At 39.7% G+C, this 21,016-nt stretch overlaps 1 protein-coding gene across 1 annotated transcript in view; it reads left to right on the forward strand.

Moving 5' to 3' along the window:
- Pex1 (peroxisomal biogenesis factor 1) overlaps nt 1-20,298 on the forward strand; it is a 38,521-nt gene extending 18,223 nt beyond the window's left edge. The window contains exons 9-13 of the mRNA XM_019061543.2: nt 405-591; nt 1,339-1,495; nt 6,856-6,902; nt 18,634-18,737; nt 19,954-20,298. Of these exons, the coding sequence (XP_018917088.2) occupies nt 405-591; nt 1,339-1,495; nt 6,856-6,902; nt 18,634-18,737; nt 19,954-20,041 (583 nt within the window). The 3' untranslated portion in view covers nt 20,042-20,298. The remainder of the gene's footprint in view (nt 1-404; nt 592-1,338; nt 1,496-6,855; nt 6,903-18,633; nt 18,738-19,953) is intronic.
- Nucleotides 20,299-21,016: the final 718 nt, after the last annotated feature.

The following is a 21,016-nucleotide window of genomic DNA, read 5'->3' on the forward strand; positions in this document are numbered from 1 at the left end:
TTTTTTTTTAATCCAATGAGTACCAGTACAAAACTGAGGGGGAGTGTGTTCAGCTCTGGCAGTTTGCATTGGAATATTCAGTTGAGGTCACGCTGAGAGATCTATAATTTTAGGTCTTTTCAAATCTCATCAGCAGATCACACTCGTCAGTGAACCCAACTTAACATGCCGCAACACTCTCCCCCCTCAGTTTTGTATGGTACCTATTAGAGTTAAACAAATATTTTTGACTCTAATTATAATTTTTAGAACTTCTTGACTTTGTTTTCCCTGTGAAATGGTGTGGACCCAGCACCATTTTTCTACAACTTGTTATCATGGACTATTTCTCAATAATCTGACGGAAATAAAAATTTACTCCTTGAATGAAATAACCACCTGATACACTTACTTTTATTTTGCAGACGTGGACAAGACAACACAGGAGTCACGGATCGAGTTGTCAACCAGCTTTTAACGCAGCTTGATGGAGTTGAGTCCCTGGAGGGTGTGACAGTCGTGGCAGCAACTTCACGTCCTGATCTGATCGATCCTGCTCTCTTGAGACCTGGACGTCTTTATCCTCTGATACATTGTCCTCTCCCCACTGAGGTAAAGATTGTAAAATCAAATGTAGTAAAAAATAGGTACACCCAGTTGTCAATTATATCAACTCCATAACTCTATTTTTCACTCTATTTTTACAAATTGAACGACCATTGTTTTGGAGTTGCACAGTGCACTCTCTATCTTTGGCTTTTTTTTATCTTTAAAATGCTTTCATATTTATAATACAGCAAAAGTAATTTGTGACACAAAGTAGACTTTTTGGGAAATGGATCATGAGACAAGGTACAAATTTACGCATCATGCTTTATGTTTTCTCATCAACGTTTCAAGTAGAGCTTGTTTTTTGCATCGAAAATCATTTAAAGTAACTCTGAAACAAAGAATTAATGTCTTTTGATGCAAAAATTCAAACTTCCTGTTCATAAAAAAACCATAATTCATTCGAGTTAAATTATTTTCAATCTTGGCGTTTCAGTTCGATTGTTGGACATTGTGTACACTTTAAACAACACAAGATGGGGCAGGAACACTGCTCGATTCAGAAGCCTGGCAAAACGGTTTTAGTGCAAGATTTGATTCATGAAGATTCTGGTTTCCCTTGTGAGTAGGAAATTTAAATCTCTCGTAACTAGTCGTAACTTTTTGTCGCTTGGATCGTGTTGTAGGTGAAATTTTAAAGAGACAACATTACCAGATGCGTAAATACCTTGTCTAGTGGTCCATAATATTTCTCGTTTTCAATGTACACCTTGAACTTAGGTATGGAAAGTAATTTTTCTTCTCTTTTAGGATGAACGGCTACAAATTCTTCAAGTACTCAGTGCGGAGTTACCTCTGGCGTCTGATATTGATCTCTGTGCTATTGCACATTCGTCTGAGAATTTTACTGGTGCTGATTTACGGGGACTGCTGTTCACTGCCCAAATGAACGCTATCGACGAAATAAGTAAGTTTACAAAAATAATTTTTAACTTTGATGATGAACACTGTTTTTTTCAGGGGAGCATTGATTTTCCATGAATCATAAATGCACTCATATGAAATGAAATCATTTTTAAAAATTAGTTCCTTAAAGACTTATAGGAATCTCTTTTTATTTCAGATTCCTTTCATTGATTATGATATGAAAACTATTTTGAAAGTTGGTTGCGTTTTGCTGTGTGAGAAAATTGCCAATTTTTTATAAAGTTTGGGTGATTACTGAAATTTTAGCAGCAGCAGGAGCCCTCAGTATTTGGACAGGTATGCTAAGCATAATCTGTCATGCATACGCATTCCAAATTGTGTTCTTTAAGGAGAGCAAGTCATTACAAGGTCGGATAGTCAATATCGCATCGAATCCTCTGGGAGTTGTATGCCGTGTCATTAGCAATAAGTAATTCCAACTATGTTTGGCTCTATGTCCAGATGCATGATGCCACTTTTGAGTAGGTCCTGTCAGAGTGTTAGCCATAAGTGTAACCTGTTTTATGCAGATGTGAAGATAGTTAAAAATGAATTTAAAATATAGCCCGAAAATAGTACAATGATGAAATTATCTGAGGGAACAGGGACTGAAAATAACAAAACAAAAGACGAGATGTTTTGTCAGAAATTTCTGGAACATTAAGACAATTAAGAGTCTTTTGGATAAATATTGAGAATTTCACAGGGAACTGAGTCTCCATTCAATAAAATTTTCCTCTCACGCCACTAGGTCTATTTTCTCAAAACTTCATTTTTGCATTTTCTGCTCTCTTCGGTATTAGTACAGCAGAGTAGAGCGGTGTGAGAGATAAAAAAAAGGATTAGGGCGGTGTATTTCTCTGTTTTCGTTCATTTTCCATCGCCAAGACATTAAACCGTCCACATGAAGCAAATCCAAAGAGGTCTGTGCAAAAACGGCAAAATCCGCCCACCCTCAGATTTCAACCAAACTTCGGATTTTGATAGGCCTATATGCCAATAGTAATCCCTGAAAATTTCAGCCCCCAAAAATAATTACAAGAGGGGGGGCGGGGGGTCAAAGTTGGAAAATCGTGCAAAATTCAAACTGCTATATCTCGGCAACGGTTACAGCTTTTTGAATGCGGTTTGGACCAAAAAACGCAGAGTTGTATGTAGTTTTTATTTCATGTATCGTTTGTTACAAAATTCCAACGCAACGTTGCCATTTTTGCAATTTTTTCAATTCTTATCAAATTTTGACCCCTTAAATTTGACAACATTGTAAATAGCAAAAAACGTCATCTCGCGATTTTGACCAAAATAAGATATGTTGTTCTCAATGCAATTCCCTACAAAACAGCACAAGTCGCATACTGGGGAAACGATTGGTTCGCAAGTTACAGCTTCTCAAAGTTGCGCACCTCGAGGTTGTTGCGCGCTGCGCATGGTATTAGCGCGCCTTGCCTCGAACTACAGCGACTTATTCACGGTTTAAAAACGCTTAGACGCTTTCATATGTTCTATTCTACTGTATTTTTCATTAGAAAACGAGAAAAGGTCCACGGGTACCAAAAGAAGGGGGGAGGGAGCCGTAAATGATAGCCTTTTTTTACGCTTTTCGCAATATTTTTAACTCAAACGAGCGGAATTAGGGCTCCTTGCACCCCCCCCCCCTTTTTAACTCACGCGTTCTCTTTTCTCAGTTTTCTAAGGCAAAAATGATGTATAATTAAATGCAACATCTGAAAATAGAAAGGTGTACCCGCTTGGCGACCGAACCCAGCACCAAAAATAACAAATACACAACCAAAAATGATGGTAATTGTTCCATGACGAAACGAAATAACATAACTATGTTTATAGTTTGGCTTACCTAAACATCTTACTCGTCATCTTCTTCCTCATCAGTTTCTACAGATGATGGTTTTCCTAGAGGGAAACATCTATTCAGAAAATCCGATGGGCCTTTAAAATTCTGTTGATATCTGCCGTATCCAAGATACCAAATGATAGCGATGATATGAGCGCATGTACCAATAGTGCGAGCACCGTTTTTGCACGTACAGTAGTTACCGATAATCGATTCTGACGAACGTTTTTTTAAATCAATTAAAATAAATATAGAATAAACTTTATTCGATTTATGGCGAGACAGCAGTTTACACTTCAAAAATTGTGATTTTTTCACTGTAAATCCGTAATAGAAAAACTAGGCATGTAAGAGTCTTTGCACACTTGAAATTCATATTTTCCCGAGTATAAATGATCCCGATGTAAGAGCGTGCTAATGAAAGCTGATAAGTTCCACAGAATGGTTTAAAGTCACTGCTTTCCCAGATCGGAAAATCTTGAAGATGGGCCTCTGATAATTTCTCGAAGTTCTTGTACTTCCTCACCAATGATTCACATTCGACGACCTTTTGGAGAATATTTTCTTTTTCCAAATTCGCTAACATGCAAGTAGCCACAGAAGAATCATCTTCGTCGCTGTAAAGCCTTTGGAAAAAATTATTGTGGATACCTGCTGCGATTCGAACATCCGTGTATAGATATGGATATGATTGAGAGGGAATCACCGAACGCAAGTACTTAAACCGCTTTAAACTACTATTTACAACCTCTACAACCCACCGCTGCTTTGTACAAACTCGACTCTGGTTAGCTTCTAAAGTAGTGAGCTGAGAATTATCCCTTTTTAGGCAAGGGATCGTTACTTTGAATCCTAGTGCTTCAAGGTCATCTTTTACTCGCTCAAAACCACGATCTAAAATAAAGATATCACCTGGCTTGAAGAGTTTCTTAAAAAAGTCAGTCTTTATAATGTTTTTCAAAATATCTGCATCGGAGACATTTCCTGCATACAATTCATCAGGACCTAGTACTTCAAGAATCAACCCATTTGTTGTTGTCACTATCATGGGTTTTACATAATTTCTCTTTTTTTGGCCCCCGAAAGTCTGACGCAGAAACCTAAAGTTTAAACTTTTATGTAAAAACAAATAAGTACCGTCCCAAATAGTGATTAAAGTGTCATCTCCTTCCTTCACACAATTTAAAACACGAGATATATTAGATTGTTCGGCTCGAATTTGTTCGCGCAAAAAATTCCCTAAGTACACCGGTACAAAACTATCGTTTAAATGTTGCCTGCATTCAGTAATTTTACGGCTAACTGTGCTTCGTGATATGTTTAAAATTGTTGCTATTTGCTCTTGAGTAATTCCAGCGTACAAGTACATCAAATAAGCACCCAAAACACAGTCATCTTTTTCAGGTATATACTCGAGTAGAGTCTCGAACTGCAATTTATTTAGGCCGGTCCATACCTGAATGTCATGGTCGGAAAGTTTTAAAAAAAACCCTGTCGCACTATCACTTGACTTTCCGGAGGATGAATTGTGGTATTTGCACGTTATTGACAATAACTCCTCAATTTCACCTGCACTAAAAGAAGAAGACTCAGAGCATTTATCAATGAAACCGGATAGAAATAAAGGATCCAAAACACCGTTTGTGAAATGATGAGCACAACACCGACTGCCCTCTCGTATAATGAACTTATACTCAAAAAAAATTGCACTTCTCAGCTGTTTGTTCAAAAAAATTAAATTACCTGAATCTAATGAATCTGAGCAATCAAAAATACATTTACGGTGAGTTTTAACGGAGGGAGACTTAAAGCCAATTGTCACTTTTTTAGGGGGTTTTTTCCGCGACTTCCGACGATTTCCTGAGAAATTCCGCACTACATTTTAAACAAAACCACTGTCCACTTCGGCAAACTTTGTCTTTACGACTTTTTTTCTCTAACGAGACTTTACACTCAACGCATGTTTGTACATTACCACTCATCGTAAAAGAAAAATGACAGGATTTAAGAAAATAACCCGGCTCGATCGAAACATAGAGGTCAACTAATTGATCAGTTTAAACAGGTGTTATTACAATTTCCAATGTGCATGTTATCATCGGTGTTGTGCTAATCTATCTTCACGATTGATTAAAATAATACCCATAGATCAGATAAGGATTCGCAATCTCCTAACTCCGCGGTCCATCAATGATCGCGCGCCCTATGCAGTGTAAGGTAGCCAATCCTACCAAATCGTTCAGTGTTCACAGAAAAATACAATACTGCGATATTGTCGAAAATCGATGAATCGATATAGTTTAAAAATTTTAAAATACTTCAGAAATAGCTCCTGAAGAAAATAAGAATTTCAAGTGTGTCCATTCATGCAAATTCTACTGTTTGTGCAGGGTTCGGTCGCCAAGCGGGTACACCTTTCTATTTTCAGATGTTGCATTTAATTATACATCATTTTTGCCTTAGAAAACTGAGAAAAGAGAACGCGTGAGTTAAAAAGGGGGGGGGGTGCAAGGAGCCCTAATTCCGCTCGTTTGAGTTAAAAATATTGCGAAAAGCGTAAAAAAAGGCTATCATTTACGGCTCCCTCCCCCCTTCTTTTGGTACCCGTGGACCTTTTCTCGTTTTCTAATGAAAAATACAGTAGAATAGAACATATGAAAGCGTCTAAGCGTTTTTAAACCGTGAATAAGTCGCTGTAGTTCGAGGCAAGGCGCGCTAATACCATGCGCAGCGCGCAACAACCTCGAGGTGCGCAACTTGAGAAGCTGTAACTTGCGAACCAATCGTTTCCCCAGTATGCGACTTGTGCTGTTTTGTAGGGAATTGCATTGAGAACAACATATCTTATTTTGGTCAAAATCGCGAGATGACGTTTTTTGCTATTTACAATGTTGTCAAATTTAAGGGGTCAAAATTTGATAAGAATTGAAAAAATTGCAAAAATGGCAACGTTGCGTTGGAATTTTGTAACAAACGATACATGAAATAAAAACTACATACAACTCTGCGTTTTTTGGTCCAAACCGCATTCAAAAAGCTGTAACCGTTGCCGAGATATAGCAGTTTGAATTTTGCACGATTTTCCAACTTTGACCCCCCCCGCCCCCCTCTTGTAATTATTTTTGGGGGCTGAAATTTTCAGGGATTACTATTGGCATATAGGCCTATCAAAATCCGAAGTTTGGTTGAAATCTGAGGGTGGGCGGATTTTGCCGTTTTTGCACAGACCTCTTTCCTGTCATTGTCAAACGAGCAACCTCAATCATGCTTCACCACAACAGAAACTACAAGAACCTCCGGTTTCAGAGACTCATTAGTCCCGAATTTCAGACATCTTTTGTAGGTTTCTTTTTTTTTGGAAGGTTGGCATCTATTGGCCAAATGATGCACAAATATTGCAATTTCATCGCATTTAATTGCAAAATTATTTCAAGATTTTCGTTGCGGTGTGCTACTTGGGTTTTAATCGGGTGTGTTATGAATCACGTGTTTTTCTCTTTTCTTTTCAGCAAATTCGGAATCAAGAACGGAAAATATACATCAAAATACTTCAGCGGTGAGTCTAAAGAATACCCTCCAAAATTATTTTTGTAGTTTGGTAGATTTATTAGTTTTGTAGACTGTTGTTTTCGATTCTTACATTTTGTAGAGGAATGGCACAGGGCACGCTCTTCTTGAAGCAACAGCATCTTACCGTTTGGCAGTCAGTCTTCTTGCAGTTACATCTCTGATACCCTTGTCTATCACCGACGAGTAATTCCCTGACCGCATTCTGGATGCTCGAGGTCACGTCAAGCAAATCAGTGGTGGTGAGGCATTTAAAAATAACAATGAAAGTGAACAAGACCTATACTCACTGTAGAAAAACGCGAAGCAACTATTCGACCACTCGAGTGTTGCACAGTATCACTCGAAATTGAAGGCGAACTTAACGCACCAACTCATTAGCACAGTACCTACAATGGCTAAAGTCGCTGGATTTTAAGCAGAATTGGGCGCGAATAATTCGGCAATCATTGAAATTGGCGCAGCAACTCTGAGTAGACTCTCGGTCTTCAGAATTCTCTACCTGATAAGATAATCGCCAAATTATCGTCGATCAATCGTCCGATCGACTATTGATCAGACCTTTTTGATTGACAAAATAATTTCCAAATAATTTTTTTCCAACTCTGTTTTTAAGAATATCAATGATAAAACGCAACCTACAGATCGACCGTGAAAATCTCAAACCGCGTATCTCGTTTGCGGTATTTAAGTAAAAATCTCGGCTTCTGTTTTATTTTTTAAAGGAGAACAAATCAACATCACTCATTGAAGTTTTCTCAGAATTTGCCTCGCATTGAGTAAAAAAATCACGGAAGTCTTCAAGAATTGACGTCGAGTAGCTTTCCACTTAAAAAATCATGTATGGCAACGTCGTAACGTCGCAAACCGAGATATGTAGTTTGGTAGTTTCACCATCGTTACATTCCCCGTACATGAGCGCGAAGCAACTATTCGACCACCCGAGTGTGGTACAGTATCACTACAAATTGAAGGCGAACTTAACGCACGAACTCATTAGACCAATTCTTGCAACCGCCAAAGTAGCTGGATTTTAAACTTCATCACTACGATGGCATTCCGGGAAGGTTTGACGTTTAGCCACCGCCGTTTGCTCCGATACCAATTTTTGCAAGTTTCAGCCGTGAAATAAAAACAAATTCCTAGTGGGTTGCCAGAATCTACTCTATCGTGGTCAAACTCGGAGACGGGCACCAAAACGGAATCTCCAATATTACTCGGGCATCAATTGTTTTTGGTTCGGTTCATCATTTTCAGCACCAGTGTTTGAAACTCGGCATGAAATCTTAGCAATCATCTGGCCTGCAACTACTTTTCTTCGGGGCCATATCAGATTTCTTAGGGGCAAAAATGAAAAATTGCCCTTTCCAAGTGCTTCGAGTCAGGAATACCCCCATTGAATAGCAATGTTGGGACAAGATTCGATGTGTCACGAAACTTGACGAAGACGGAGGGGAAAAATTGATAACACGACACGACGTGGCACTTTGCAGAATGCGCCGAAAAATCCCCAAAACGGAGCTTAACAACGATTTTCTTAGCGGCCAAAGGCGATTTCTTACCGGCAAATTGCTGTTTGGCCGGCGTGTGTTCGAACCCTGTTCAGCATGATCCTTCCAGTAGGTTTTTTGCGACAGGTGGGCAATTATTGAAATTAAAATATACTATAAAAATCGGAAATTTTTAATATTTTGTGTTTCGTATAGGTCGACCGACCTAAGATCGGTTATTGCCTCGCGTTGTTGTGGTTGCTGCAGATAAGTTTGAAGGCGTTTTCTGTGTGGTTGTGGTGCACGCGTCTTGGTATTTTTAGCCTGGCGGCAGGATCTTCCGATGTTCGTGATAAGGAGCAGGGGAGCAAAGACCTAAATTCAAGTATTGCGGGTTGTGGGCGCGAGCACTCGAAGGCGTCGCTAGCGCTGTGGAATGCCGCGTGCCGATCCCCGTTGTGGTATTCGCCCGGAACTTCTTTCGGCAAAACTTCGACGCCGCGACGTGGAGCCTGTTTGCGCTGTTGTCTGCCCGCCTCTTTAATAGACTGATTTAGTGACCACGTCATTCAATCTTTGTGGAAAACTTTGAGGAAAACACAAGTCTGGGGCGGGTCACAAGTTTGGGGTGTCTACAAGTTCGGAAATAGTACTGATTTTTTATGGGCGGTCCGGAAATACTAAAAAAGTGCGGAAATTCCGCAAAACGGTCCGAAATTTCTTTCATTTTTTGTCATTTTTGTCGCAATTTGAGCGAGAAATTGAAATTTTTCGAATTTCGTCAATTGGAGGTACTGAAAAAGTACTGAATTTCTTGGGAATGTACTGAAAAAGTACCGAAGAAGCCCTGATTTCTGGTCAGTCTGTTTTCGTAGGCACCCTGATGAAATAAGCTGCTACCCAAGTAGCACAGATTGCAATAAGTAGAAATTACATAGCACAAAATTAGCACTACTAATATTGCAATTCCACCGAGTGTTGTGTATGTTGCCTTTCTCCTATTTGAAGGGGCCCCAATATTGAAACTTATTGCAATACAATTGAAATAATTTGCAATTTTTCATCGCATTGCATACCGCCTTTGACACATGGAGCTAATTTTGTTAATCGTTTAACATCGGCATAAGTCGACTAAGTGATGTAAAAATATTGCAGATTAATGGTAAAAAAGTTACAATTTTATTGAAATCAAATTGAAATTTAATTTTAATATTTTCGTTTCACTGTCCCTTTTGGGTGAAAGAGGATAGGTGCACGTCTACTTTCACGCGGATTGTGTATTTTGTCTATTTTAAGAAAACCCTGCGGGAAAATAGATTAAAATGAAAAGCACCTTTCCAGCCTTTTGAATGGAGTCTGCTAGACTGATTCAGTAGGTACGATTCGATATGTCTTCGATCTACTGCTTTGATATCGATCATTTTGTCACGCTTTTTGAGAGTGGCCCAGGTTTTAAATAATCGGTGATTTATCCAACCGTGGCCACTAAATCAGTCCATCAGACTCCATTCAAAAGGTTGGAAAGGTGCTTTCCATTTTGGTCTATTTTCCCGCAGGGTTTACTGAAAATAGATATGATACACTATCCGCGTTAAAGTAGACGTGCACCTATCCTCTTTCAGCAACTTAGTTCATTCTCAAAGTTTTCCACAAAAGCATAGGGAGCGGAGTTTTTAGCAGAGTTTCCGGATACTCTTTGAATTGTGAGTTTCGTGTGTGCATTTTCCATCAAAGTTTTCGGAGTAACTAGATTTCTATGAGAAATTCCCAGGAACGGTAAAGTTTCCACTTAGATTCTTTTACATGCGTATAGTCTCAGTATGAATCCACCATTCCAGCTGTTTCGTTAAATTTTTTAAAATAGAGAGCCCAAGTTTTTGAGTAACCCCATTCATCATCACGGTCTCTAACCCATGCTTAATTAATACTCATAAATTTTCTCTTACCGCATGAGCCTCTCTTACCCGTTCTTGTTACCTCTATTCTGTCGTTTTTTGTACCCACGGTCTTTCCGAAAATTGTCCCTCATCTCCAATACAGGATGTCTAGCGACCTGGAAAACGGGGTAATGTCAGGGAATCTTGTTTTGTATCGCTAGGGTATCCGCAAAAATTCGGCATGCCAGAAATTTTATTTTGCATGCGATTTCCGTGTCACGGAAATCGAAAAACACGGATTTTCGTGTCAAAAATTGATGATAAATCAAGTTCCAAAAAAATGAAATCGATACCAAAATTTCTACCAGAATTTTTGCTGATATCTTTGAAATTGTAAAAATGAGGTAAGCATAGCTCGCATACGTTTAAGCACCATATATTTTACCCTATTTATTACACTTTATTCCTAAAACATGGAAACATTCTTACTTACATCTAATCCGTCATAATGTCGAAAAATTAGGATACAAATCCCTTTCGCCAGGGAAATACCATGGAATTATTTTCTCCGTCTTTCATGGAATTTTAAATTTTTTCCTGGTGTTTTGGGCGTTAATTTCAGGGAAATCAGGGAATTTTCAGACAATATTATTTTTGAAAATTGGTAGATACCCTGCAATGCGAGTGTCTTAATGATGTTGATCCTGAGATAAAATAAAGGTATTCCAGCCGCTAAGTCAACACAGCCCCCAGTTACCTTAATGTGCTACGCGCTCTCACGCCTGAGTAGTCACACACACGCGCTTACACGTAGGTGCAAGTGTATTTAAGACGCATAAGTGTACACATGCATTAATTCCCTCTTAATCTGATGACGAGGAGTTGTTGCGTAATAAACGCGGATCTTGGGTTGAAGAGAGCGCGCATTCATATTAGAACTAATATTGTTCGACTTCCCGGCTTCCTCACCCCCCTCGGCCGTCTCAACCTCGAGGGTGGTTCATTACTACACCCCGCCAGGAGAGGGCGAGGAATTCGGGGCTGATACTCGCGAATATTCGCTGATTAACCCGCGCGACGTCTTTTTCTGTGCGATTAATTTGGTGAGTTTTAATTGGATTCCCGCTATCAATCGATCTCCGAGCTTCCGGCACCAACCCCTGCCGCGAGAAAGGGCCAACAAAAACATGGATGAAGGAGTGCGCCTCGCGCGTCGCGGAGCCAAGTACAGGATTTCGATTCGACGTCGACTTTGTTCTTAGTTCTGTGCACCAAGGACGATTCTGTATGTACTCGGCGCTTTACAGCGGGCCGATTATAATTGAAATCGATACACTGGTAAAAAAAACCTCTTGGACCAATGCCGCGGTGCATTGACTTAAGAGTGCAGTTTTTTGTCGCCGGATTTAAGAGTCTTGAACTCTTGTTTCAAGCTGATTTTGCATTGAAACAAGAGTCCAGACTCTTAAATCCGGCGACAAGAAACTGCACTCTTGAACCAAGAGGTTTTTTTTACCAGTGTAGACAAAGCTATAGACAAAGAAGAGGAAAGGGATATGGTGGGATCCTATCGGTGGAAGCGGTTGGTTGCAATGGATAAACGAGGTGAGTAATAGACTAACTAACGGTAACCGACAAGAGACCCGACAGATAGTCCATAATTTTCCCTCTCAGTCTGTAAGAACTACCAGTTGCAACCAATGGGATCGCTCCATACTCCCTGTCTCCTTTTTCTATAGCTTTGTCTATCAATTTCAATAATCAGTCCGCTGGGAAGGTATGAATTCGACCAACGTGAATCGATCGAGAAATAAACTGGTGAGTAGATGCAAGTGAACTGATCAACGTCAATTCAATCGACAAATTACTAGAACACCACGTGGATATTTGCCTGAAAAAGTTACCCAGACGCCTTCATATGTTCGTGTATGCAATACACATATCCATTAGACCCGTAGAGTTGCATCCAGACGTTGCCATAGTCGTGTCGTCGCATCTGCCCACCGAGATATCGGCTAGCTCAATCGATAGCTTTTGAGTTAATCCTTAAAATTAAACCAAGATCATGTCTGTATTGGCTTAGTTTTTTAATCACAGACCCAGCCCATGTACTTTTTGGACAACCATATCAACCATGCCCCTAACATGTCCTAGGATATCTCTACAGGAAACAAAGTCGCTTTGGATCTAGAGTCCAGACTCTTAATAACATTGACAAGAAAAAATACCCCTGATTCAATCCGATTTTTCCTTGATTCGGAGAGCCGAGCCTCTTGATTTAGGCGGATTTTTTTTTTGACTCAGGCAAAAAGTCAGATTAAATCAAAGAGTATTTTTTGCAGTCAATGTTTTTAAGAGTCTGGACTCTACATCCAAGCGACTTTTTTTCCAGTGTTCTGACAGGAAATGCACACATTAACCAGCGCGAAACGCGCATTGGCGCCTACAAACCTAACAGGGATACTTCACGCATTGCGCAAAACGCGCATTGGCGCCTACAAACCTAACAGGGATACTTCACGCATTGCGCAAAACGCGCATTGGCGCCTACAAACCTAACAGGGATACTTCACGCATTGCGCAAAACGCGCATTGGCGCCTACAAGCCTAACAGGGATACTTCACGCATTGCGCAATGCGTGAAGTATCCCTGTTTTAACTCACGCTCTTTGCGTATACCTAGTTTTGACGAAAAACGACTGCCCAGAATAGCAATCATCAGTTAGTGGGATTATGCAGCAGAGATATAAGATAATTAAATGTGTGGTTCTTACAATTCCGTAAGACCATTGTATTTCTCTGATTATTACTTTATCAAGTTCAATTAGATCGAAAATAAAGCGACTCAATCGTTGAGGTATTGACAGATGACTCAGCGTTGCGCGCACTCAAGACTCAAATCAAAATTTGTAAATATTTATTCCAACTGGATTTAACTGTATAATGGGAATTTCTTCCATTCGTTGACATTGCTCTGCCGTGATCTCCGCGCCCTTTGCATTCGTTTATATCCCCGTGTCAAGGGGCTCATCACTTCGAATCTCAGTGACTCAATGCGAAATCAATTACGCGAGTGGAATCGTCGTTGTCAGATGACCGATTTAAAATACCTTTTTTTTCTTCTTAAACTTATTTTTTTATGAGAAAAAACGATGCTACATCGAGCTACAAGCACAAACAATAACAAATCGACGGTGAAACTACCAAACCACGTATCTCGTTTGCGGTGTTTAAAAATCTACGCTCACCTTTATTTTTTTGAAGTAGACCAAATCAATATCATTCCTTGAAATTTTCACGGAATTTTCTCCGCACAAAGAGGAAAAATCACAGAAATTTTCAAGACTGGATGTTAAGTAGTTTTTCATTTAAAAAATAAAGTATGACAGGAAGTCTGCGACGTCGCAAACCGAGATACGTGGTTTGGTAGTTTCACCGTCGAAATGCAGTTTATTCAATCACATATTCCCCTCAATGTTTTTGTTTACTCGCTGTCATCACTTTTCCGGAAAATTCCTTTCTTTGTACTAAAAGTATATTTCCTCTTCAAAATGTAGATTCAAATCTATTATTTGTAGTTCCTGCTTAATCCATGTTTTTCTTTTAAGCGTTTGCTTCTGCTTCCTCCTGTTTTAATTGCTCCGTTGGTATTTTATTGCACCCAAACCTTTGAAAAAGATCCATGAAATGGGTCAAAACGCCCGGTGTTTTGAAAGTTTCTTTTATCATCTTTTCTTTATCATTTGCTTGCTTTTTACCGCAGCATCATGTGATTGAATATACTGTGTTTGTTGTTTTTTGGGCTTGTACTCAACGTAGTATCGTTTTTTCTTCTTTGATAGCTTAGCTAGCCAAAATGGGCGTTCCAGTGCGCTTCTTTTTTTATTTGGACTGCATTTTGCAATTTGGAACTATAAATTCTGGCAGTTCTGGAAAAACACTTATGTGCATAGGGAAACTAATGGCACCCACGTTATTTTTAAACCGGGCTAGAATTTATAGTTCCAAATTGCAAAATGTAGCCCATTTGTACAAATGTCGCGTCGTGGTGACCTTTTTGCGAAAACCTTGCGCTTGCAGAAAATCGCGAAGGAACAATTGGATTCCATTTTGCAAAAAGGAACCAAGAGGATTCCAATGTTGCTAAGATTATGCAACTTCTTTTGTCTTGAAAGAAAAACTCTGATCATCTATAAACATTTTCTATTCTACTCGCTAAAAACTGTAAATTTAAGGCAAAATTACCGTATAAATTTTATGTTTTTGCATGATTTCAGTAGTTTTATTGCAAAGGGTGAAGTTGCACAATCTTAGCAACATGGCATTGCTCCTTGTTCCTTTTTGCAAAATGCAACCCAATTTGCACCCGTGCTTTTCGTCGGAGTCCCGTCCATCAACGATTTTTGTCCGCGCTACGCTTGAAGCTGGCCCACCGTGCGCGCTGCAGCGAAACCCGGTGTAGATCTTTACCTCGCTAACCTGTCTCTTCACCGCTCCTTTATGCGCGATTTTTGAGTAGTTTATAAATCGCTTATCCGTAATTCGATTCCTTGTTTGCGCGAGTCTGCGGATTCAATTAGAAATCGTGCATCCCCCTCCTCCCCATTTACCACCCTCCTCCACCAGCAGTTTTGCGCTTGTCGATCGCGGCTCATCCCTCTCCCTCGAGCCGCGCAATAATCATCCCTCTCCCTCGGGGATGATTTTTACTTCCCCCGCCTACTCCCTCTTTCGGGGCCGTGTCTCCGCGGAATTTTTATTTCTCCGGTAGATCGAGTCCCCCCCCCCCTTTTTTTTTCCTCTTTTTTTTAGCATCTCGTCTCTATTTGCTCTGGAACGCTTACATTATTCTATTTCTCACTCCCCCTCTCTCGGTGTTTTCCTCGATTTTTTTTGCGTGTATCAACGCACGATACATCTTCTCACGTGACACTACTTTCCCCTGAATTTTTGTATTTTACGTTTTTGCATCCCTACTCTCCAGGCGCTTTGCGTCTCGCATATTAGCTAAGAAAAATAAATCTTTAAATCGAAATTTTCTGGCAAAACTTCATTATGAATTACATCTTTCGAACCGCTGTTTTGATTTTCATCTCGATGATGCAACGCCACGGGAGGTGGAGCTTGGGCACCACAGCGGGCTGATTATCGAAATTGATAGACAAAGCGATAGGCAAAAAAGACATAGGGAGTATGGAGCGATCCTATTGATTAAAATTGATGGTTCTTACAGACTGAGGGAGAAAATAATGTACTAATTGTAGGGTCTCTCGCGGATTGCCGTTATTTAGTCCATCACGTACCTCCTTTGTCCATCGCAACCACCTGCTTCCACCAATAAGCTCCCTCCATACCCTTTTTGTCTTCTTTGTCCATAGCTTTGTCTATCAATTTCAATAATCAGTCCGCAGGAGGAGACAATGGGAAACATACTAGCCTGCACGACGTATGAGAGAAGCGGGAATAGAGGAAAAACCGCACGGAAAAAATAAATTGCTGATTCAACAATTCAATTGCTAAAAACAGTGAGTGCAATGTTTCAACGTAGATTTTACAACAAGAAAATGCTACTCTAACCACATTGTAAACTAATTTAACCACGGGGGTGGTTAAAATAGCATTTTTTTTCTGTAAAATCTACATCGAAACATTGCATTCACTGTTTTTAGCAATTAAATTGTTGAATCAGCAATTTAATTTTTTTCCGTGCGGTTTATGACATGATTTAGCGTGATACGATGCCCTTGTGATGTTATAGTATTACTAGCCGTTCTGGACGCGCTTTGCGCGTCCGTCACGGCCAGCCATGGGGTTGCGCCTCCTGGACCCCCGATCACTCGCTACGCGAGTGACATTCGGCTCGCTCCGCGAGCCATTTTTCTCAGTGAGTGGACATTTGATCACTAAGATGTATACATTTTGGAGACTCTGGACTTCTGGAAGCAAAAATGATCTTGTCACAGAACCTTGTTGCCGGAGCGTGCCATCATTTGCACATGAATAGATGTGTGGAGATGAAGCGATAATGGGGATCGATCATTTCTTCAAAAACGCATTTGACTGGGACGTCATCCCATCGGGTGGCGGAAAAAGACAATTCGTGGATCTCCTTCCGCGATTTGACTTGCTGAAGTAGCAAAAGTTCGTCTTTACCTCTTAAGAAGATTATCGGTGGCGTAGGGGTCTAAAAACTGCTCAACGATAGTATAGTTCGAGTTCCGAATCGCAATGAGCCCACTCGTGTCTTTTTCTTATACTTTCATCGCATATAAATTTCTCTGATGTTTTTGTTTTATTCTCTCTGATTGCATATTAGTAATCATATCCTCATTTCATTTCCTTTCCCTTTCATTTTTCCCTTTCTGTAGCATCTATATCCATTTACAATTATTATTTTAAAATAGCTTTCCCCTAGTATACAATTGATGCTTCAAACGGAATCAATTGTTTAAATGACATTTCCGGCTAAATCATGGGGTTTCCCAGCAAGGCAGCCTCTCGTCCCTCCCGGACTCTATTGTTGCCAGATAAGTTGCTTTTTTGGCACTTTTCCCAATCCAAATCCATGTAAAATATCCACATTTATCGCACAATCTGGCAACCTCTCGAGTGAAATAGAAAAAGGTAGAATCGCTGAAAGTCTGAATCCTTCGAAGTTTATATTAATGATAGAATATGATTAATATTCGTGGTAAATCAATTGTTTTTCAGCGAGACGAGAGTAAATTCACGTAATGGCATTGTACTGTTGGACTGCTTTCAGCAGAAAGGTAGCCACATCAGCTATTACCAAATTTAATTGGGCAATTTAATTTTTTCATGAAAACGGTTGTGCTGATTTTTGTGCAGAGTTCAGTGAATTTTCTGCATAGCGCGAAGCAAATTCCCTAAAATTTTTAAAGGAATCCGTAAAAACTTTCTCTTGAAAAAAATTAAATTGCCCAATTAACTTTGGTGTTAGCTGATTTGGCTTGGTTCCTTTCTGCTAAACGCGGTCGATTTGTCACTTTTTCACGTCGTTTTCAGACGGTATAATGTGACTTCGTCTGGTCACAGTACACGGTTAAAAATTGAGTAGTGGAATTCAGTGCCTATGTAGCGCCCAAAACCCCCGAGAGATATGAATGCGAAGTATAATTATCATAGAAGCGTACATGACACTCCGCAAAAAGAGTTGATTTCGCTCCGTATAGGAGCGTAAGTCATTTCCGTAAGGAGATTAGATTCCGCTCCGCATGCATGTCATTCAATGTTTTTGGACGCTTTATAGACTCCGGCAAGGAATGTCACTCAAAATGTTTTAAGAGTGTAGCAGTAAATCTGCCAGCTTAAAACGAAAACGCTATTGATAACTCCAAGTATTTGGTTACTTCAACCAATATTATAGTTGCACCAATAGGAAATCCAGTGAAATGAATTTATGTGAGGAAATTATTCTAAGTTACGGCCCACCCCTATACAGCAGTGCCAAGGAAAAACGCCGCATGAGCCTTCAAACGCTGCTATATTTCTTTCGACGAAAAACAAATTTACTGGGGAAATTTTGAATATTTTTCCTCCATTTTTCCAGGCAATTTTATTCACAATTTAACCTGAGACTTCTGACAATTCTAAGGAAAAATATGCAAAACTCTCTTTAAAAGTAAATATTTTGTTGGGAGAAATTTGGCAACACCAGAATGCTCATACGGCGTTCTTCTTTAGTACGGCAGTATAACCGCCAACCGGAATCCAGTGGGTAGTCTAGGAAATATGTTTCAGTGCATCATTTCTGGTATCGTCTAATATACCCACCATTGCTATGTAGAATGCCATCACGAATCTATCGTCACCTTTGTTACTACGCATGGGACCGGCCCTCCATTACGTAGGAGGAGAGGGAGGGGGGTCAAGAAGAGCGTTACGCCATTTTGCTTTTATGTGTCAAAGGATTGGGACCTACGTCACAAAAGCGTTACAAGGGGGTCAAAAATACCGGGCAAGTGCGTCACGTAAGTTAGGGACGGCTCCCATCCCGCGGTAGCAAAAATGACGCGAGCTTTGAGAGGATTCCACCATTCTTTTTTCCCCCCTTTTCGGAAACAGGATCTGTGATTCACTCGTTTTTGGAAGAGCATTTGTCTGTTGTTCTGCAAGTGTTGGAGTAAAAAGCATCTTTGTTACCACTCTAACAAAGTGCCTTTTTTCCGCGCTGCGTCATTCTTCATTTTTCATTTCGCCATAGCGCACCGAAGCGCGTGGATCCGTGGCGGGGGGCGAGGGCGAGGATTTTCCGTGCCCTTGTTTTAATGTCGAATGTCGACGCTTGTGAAACAAAGCTCTGAAAAGTATTGACGCTGCTCTCTGCTTTCAGGCGACAAAAGCCCCGATGACAATCTCTCAAAAACACCTGTTAGCTGCTCTGGAGTCGTCCGCACCGAGCCTGAGCCTGAAAGAACGGCAGAAGTTCCAAAATATGTAAGTAGTCCATACGCGTTATTTTATCGGCTCGACGTATGTTTTATTTGGCCTCGTTTGTCACTTTTCATTCTCGTTTCTTCCTCAATCAACAATTCACAACGCAACAGGGAAAGGGGATCCAGAGAGCTTCCGAAACTTTTTCGTCGAAATAATTTTTTTTCTAGGTTGGCACCGAAGCCGGCAGTGAAATCTGAAGTCTGCAGCAACGCATTATCCACGCGTTTCTTTCGCCGAAAGACATTTGTCATTCACTCTCAAAATTGATTTTTTAATTTCAAATGTCTATGTGTAACGTGTGCGTACTACGTATACTTCGGCAACTCAAATAACTTCAAAGAGCAAGTACTAATATTGGGTTCTTGAAGTTGGAAAATTTCACTATTGGGAACTGGGAACGAAATGGGGGTATCACTAATTTCTTAAAAATGGAAATGTCGGAGTTATGACTCTTTCGTAATCAATTTTTCGCAGCTCTCTTTGCTGAAACGTGCATCAGTTTCTTGTTTTGAGCGGTTAAAATTTTCCTGAAAGGCATTCCCGTTTACCTATAGTCAGTTTTTTTAAGTCTTTTATTTCATAAAATCTGTCAATATCCTCACATATTCGATCTAATTCTTTTGAAGATTCAAACACGAGGTACATTTTTCAAAAATTTTCGTGGAATAACTCAAATTTTTCTCCTGAAAGATAGATTGTTACTATTAGTAAATCTGACCCCCAATAATTAAATATAGTAAGTGTAATAGCATTTAGTCCAATAATGACTGTGGAACTCCCAAAATAAGTATCTCAGTTTGCGATGTTGCACACTTCCTGTCCCACTTTGTTCTTTAAATAGAAAAACAACCCGACGTCTATTTTCTTAAAAACCTCTGTGATTTTTCTTCTCGGTGGAAAGCAAATTTGGAAAAAAATTAGCGAATGATGTTGAACATTTGCTCCATCTTAAAATAAAAAAATGAGAGCTGAGATTTTTAAACTTCGCAAAAAGACACGTGGTTTGGAGGTATCATCGTCGATATTTGAAAGAATTTTGTTTAACATTTTGAATGAAATAGTATCAAGTTTTTTCAAAGTCAGATCTTCCAAACACCGCAGCTGAAACTACTTAACGAAAGTTCCCCTCGGTCATGGAGGGTCACTTCCTCTGTAACTTCCTTCGAGCTAACGTTCTTGACCTATTCATTTGATTCTCTTTTCCTTTTTTTTTTAGATACAAAGCGTTCGCTTCCTCCAAAGGTGGCAGGGACGACGATGTTGCGGACCCATCCAAGCTGGTTCAAAAATTGACCTTAGCATAAAAACGGGTGAATGGGTGATTCTATCAATTGTTTTAAGTTTTATTGATTATTTGTTAAGGTGTCGACGGTTTTTGATCAAATTAAGGTTTATTTTTGTAAACAGGGTTGTTGTATTTTCTAAGTGATAATTTGTGTTGTTATTGATTTTAAATAATACTGAAAAATGACGAAAAATTTTATTCTGACCTTTTAAGGGTTTTGGTTTTTGTCGTTCTCTTCCTTCAGGGAATTAAAATGTTTTCTAAATATTGAAACAACGTTTGATTTCTACCTTTTGCTTATGATTTTCTTTGTGAAATATTCCTGTCAACACTCCACTATTTAAGAGAAACTTCATTCAAAAATCAGAAAAACCGCTACCATCACTATCATCAACCCTCCCTTCCCTTCCACATTTCCCGGCATCCTCTAATCCTAGGTTTCACAGCTTTACCTCTTTTTTCAAGCGACCGTGCGGTTGGAAAGTTTCTGTACCCGCGGTATAGGAATTTAAAATACTGACAGGTCTTTTTGAAACCAAAAATCTCCTAGGAATGAAGGACTAAGGGAAGAAGGAGGTGAAAAATTCATTTTTGCAATCATGGAGTGTTTATATAAATCCTCTGCATGCAGACCGATTATTGAAAGTTCAAATTAGCCAAATTAGACACAAGATTGCGATACAGTGCGACCCGGTTATTTCTTGTCCCAGGTTTGTCAAAACCCTGACAATTTAAAGCGGGAATGCGTCCTTGGAAACAAGGAGAACCTCAAAGAATAAGACCATTCAGGAATTCAAGGCACCAAGAGAGATAATTGGACAGTACTTTGCAATTCGGAACTGAAATTCCCAGCTCGGTTTAGAAACAACGCATGTACCATTAGTTTCCCCATAGAAATATTTGTTTTTACGGATGAGTCAAAAATTCAGAAGTTAGTTCCGAATTGCAAAATTCAGTCCATTTATTTCGCTCGTCGGTTGACATGAATGCAGCA

Source organism: Bemisia tabaci, chromosome 1 (assembly GCF_918797505.1).
Source record: "Bemisia tabaci chromosome 1, PGI_BMITA_v3".
In the NCBI taxonomy this organism is placed as follows: Eukaryota; Metazoa; Arthropoda; class Insecta; order Hemiptera; family Aleyrodidae; genus Bemisia; species Bemisia tabaci.